Source organism: Diabrotica virgifera, chromosome 7, assembly GCF_917563875.1.
Source record: "Diabrotica virgifera virgifera chromosome 7, PGI_DIABVI_V3a".
NCBI lineage: Eukaryota > Metazoa > Arthropoda > Insecta > Coleoptera > Chrysomelidae > Diabrotica > Diabrotica virgifera.
The window spans coordinates 230,281,274-230,283,808 of NC_065449.1; the positions used below are offsets into that span (position 1 = coordinate 230,281,274).

General features: G+C 31.3%; 1 protein-coding gene across 1 annotated transcript in view; it reads right to left on the reverse strand.

Annotated features, from left to right (window-relative positions):
* LOC114344106 (glutamine--fructose-6-phosphate aminotransferase [isomerizing] 2) overlaps positions 1–2,200 on the reverse strand; it is a 165,525-nt gene extending 163,325 nt beyond the window's left edge. Inside the window, exon 1 of the mRNA XM_050655390.1 lies at positions 2,058–2,200. Coding sequence (XP_050511347.1) covers positions 2,058–2,064 — 7 coding nt within the window. The 5' untranslated portion in view covers positions 2,065–2,200. The remainder of the gene's footprint in view (positions 1–2,057) is intronic.
* Positions 2,201–2,535: the final 335 nt, after the last annotated feature.

The window sequence follows — 2,535 nt, forward strand, 5'->3', positions numbered from 1 at the left end:
TTTTATATTGCAGAAAACTAGAAGGAGCAAAAATCTTATTTTAAGAAAATAACATTGCTGATAGTGGCCTATTCTACTACATAAGTATATTTAGTTAATAAAAGAATAGTTAATTTTCTCTTGTCTTCTCTAATCAGCTACCTGGGAAAGTTATGGAGATACAGAAGTGGAAGTTGCCCAACAAATAAACAAAGCCAACAAAATAGCAGGCTGTATTAAACACACTATCTGGCACAACACACATTTACGGACAGAACCAAAGGCCAAGATTTATTGGGACCGTGCAAGTTCGGCAGAGCGACCTCTATTTCTACGCTCTGTACTTTTATTCGCACTTTTAATTATATTGGCCAATTATATTAGTCCTGGTTACTGGATAATTGTCAAGGCCATAGCCCAAAAAAATAATAAGAAGAAAAAATAAGATGCAGGTTATGTTATGCAAACGTAAAGAATTATATGTAGTAAATAAAATTAGTTATTAAAATGCAGTACTGCAAGCAAAATACAATTAATTAAATTTACCTTTATATAATAATTGCATATCATATCAATATTGTGGAGCAATATATAATTTTTCTGCTTCAATGACAGAAGGTATGAAATATACGTCAATTTGACAATTTCAATTGACAATATGAATTATTTAAGATAGTTGCAATATTTCTCCGTGACTCGCGCACGGTCGTTTCTCGTTTCCCTTCCAAGTACTTGCACACCGCGAATAGGATAGTAGTTAGGCCAATAAGACTTACACTGCGGAAACAAGACCCGACACCACAAAGACAAAAAGACTGATGGAAACTTGTGAAATGAAAATAGTCAGAGATACACAGGAAAATCATTATGGGACAGACAACATAGCATAGACCTCAGGCAAAGCTGTAATATAGAGAACATAAATGACTGGACAGTGAAAAGAAAAAAAATAATGGTATATAGCCATATCGATACATTTTTGGCAAAGTAACGTAAGTGACATTTTTGGCGAAAATCATGTTTTTCCATTAAACTAACACTACTATTGTTTAGAAGGTACTGCCAAAGTGTAGTAAGCCTAGAATTACTTTAAACATAATATATGTATAGGCTTACTACACTTTGGCAGTACCTTCTGAACAATAATAGCGTTAATTTAATTGAAAAACTTGATTTTCAAAAATGTCACTTACGTTACTTTGCCAAAAATGTATCGATATAAGCAGAATCTGAGAAGGAAGACTGGTAAAGATAGCACGAGACAGATTAACGAACGGCCGAAGGAGTATAGGAAGGCCAAGGAAGAGATGGAGTGACAACCTGGATATTTGATGAGAAGGCATCCGAAGATGGAACAGGCGCGAGCCTATTAAGGAAGCAGGAAGAAGAAGAATTTTCTCTTGAATACTGTTAACTCTAAATCACTAAAATTAAAGTAAAAAAGCTATTGTTTATTGATTGTCTAGATTTATTAGGCTAAATTAGGCAATGATCTAGATAATTGTCTATTGCTCTGGAAAAAATTGAATTGCATCAGCACCCTTCATTTCTATTGCGCGATATTAGTAGGTAGGTAATTGCAAAATATGCATACAAGTAAATGTTAAATAACAAAGGATAGGTGAGGTAATGTACCTCACAGATATTTATGTTGAACTTAATATACAACTTTCACTTTGATTATATACTGAAACCAGTCAACTAATAAGTAGGTATGCTTTATTAGCAAATAAATCAAGTTTATTATATAATATTGGCGCATTTTAAATGACTCAATAAAAAATTTGGTACACGAAAAAAATCTTCAACATAACAGGAAACTAGATGAATGATGAATGATACCGAAAATAAAACATAATGTCAACGACTAATTATTATATCAGTAGTAAACATATGGGACTTAATTTACGAAAAACAAATTAATAAGATAAAACTTTGCCATGTCAACACGTTAATTCAAATAAAATGTATGACAATTATTGTAAAAACATGCATGTTAACCCAATTGTTTGACAGAATTGTAAGTGCATTAAATTATCATTCATTGTATTTCATAGAAATAGTTTATGTAAACTTACCGCACATTGTTAACACGCTTTACACCTTAGTTACAATATCAAAGAAACCTCCTCAACCTATTTAAAAGTCAAACTAAACAAGATTTTCGCTGTTTACGTTTTTATAACCAATAAACGTCATTGTCAAGATAAGCTGTCAAAAAAACAGTTATGCCAATTTATGCAAATCAGATTCTTAAGTGGAAGTGTATATGCAACTGAATTTAAGTAATTTAAAGTTTCTCATTTTATTTTTGTAACCTTTTACACAAAACGGTTACATCTCAATAAAGCTTTTATTTTATTAGTGATTGATTGAATTATGAAAAAAAAATACAAAATAATAAATCCTGATTTCATTGGCAAATATTAAAACATAGATACATTCTTTATTATTGTGTAGGACTAACTGTGCTATATACAGCGTGTCCCGAAAAGATTGGTCATAAATTATACCACACATTCTGGAGTCAAAAAGAATTCGATTGAACCTTACTTA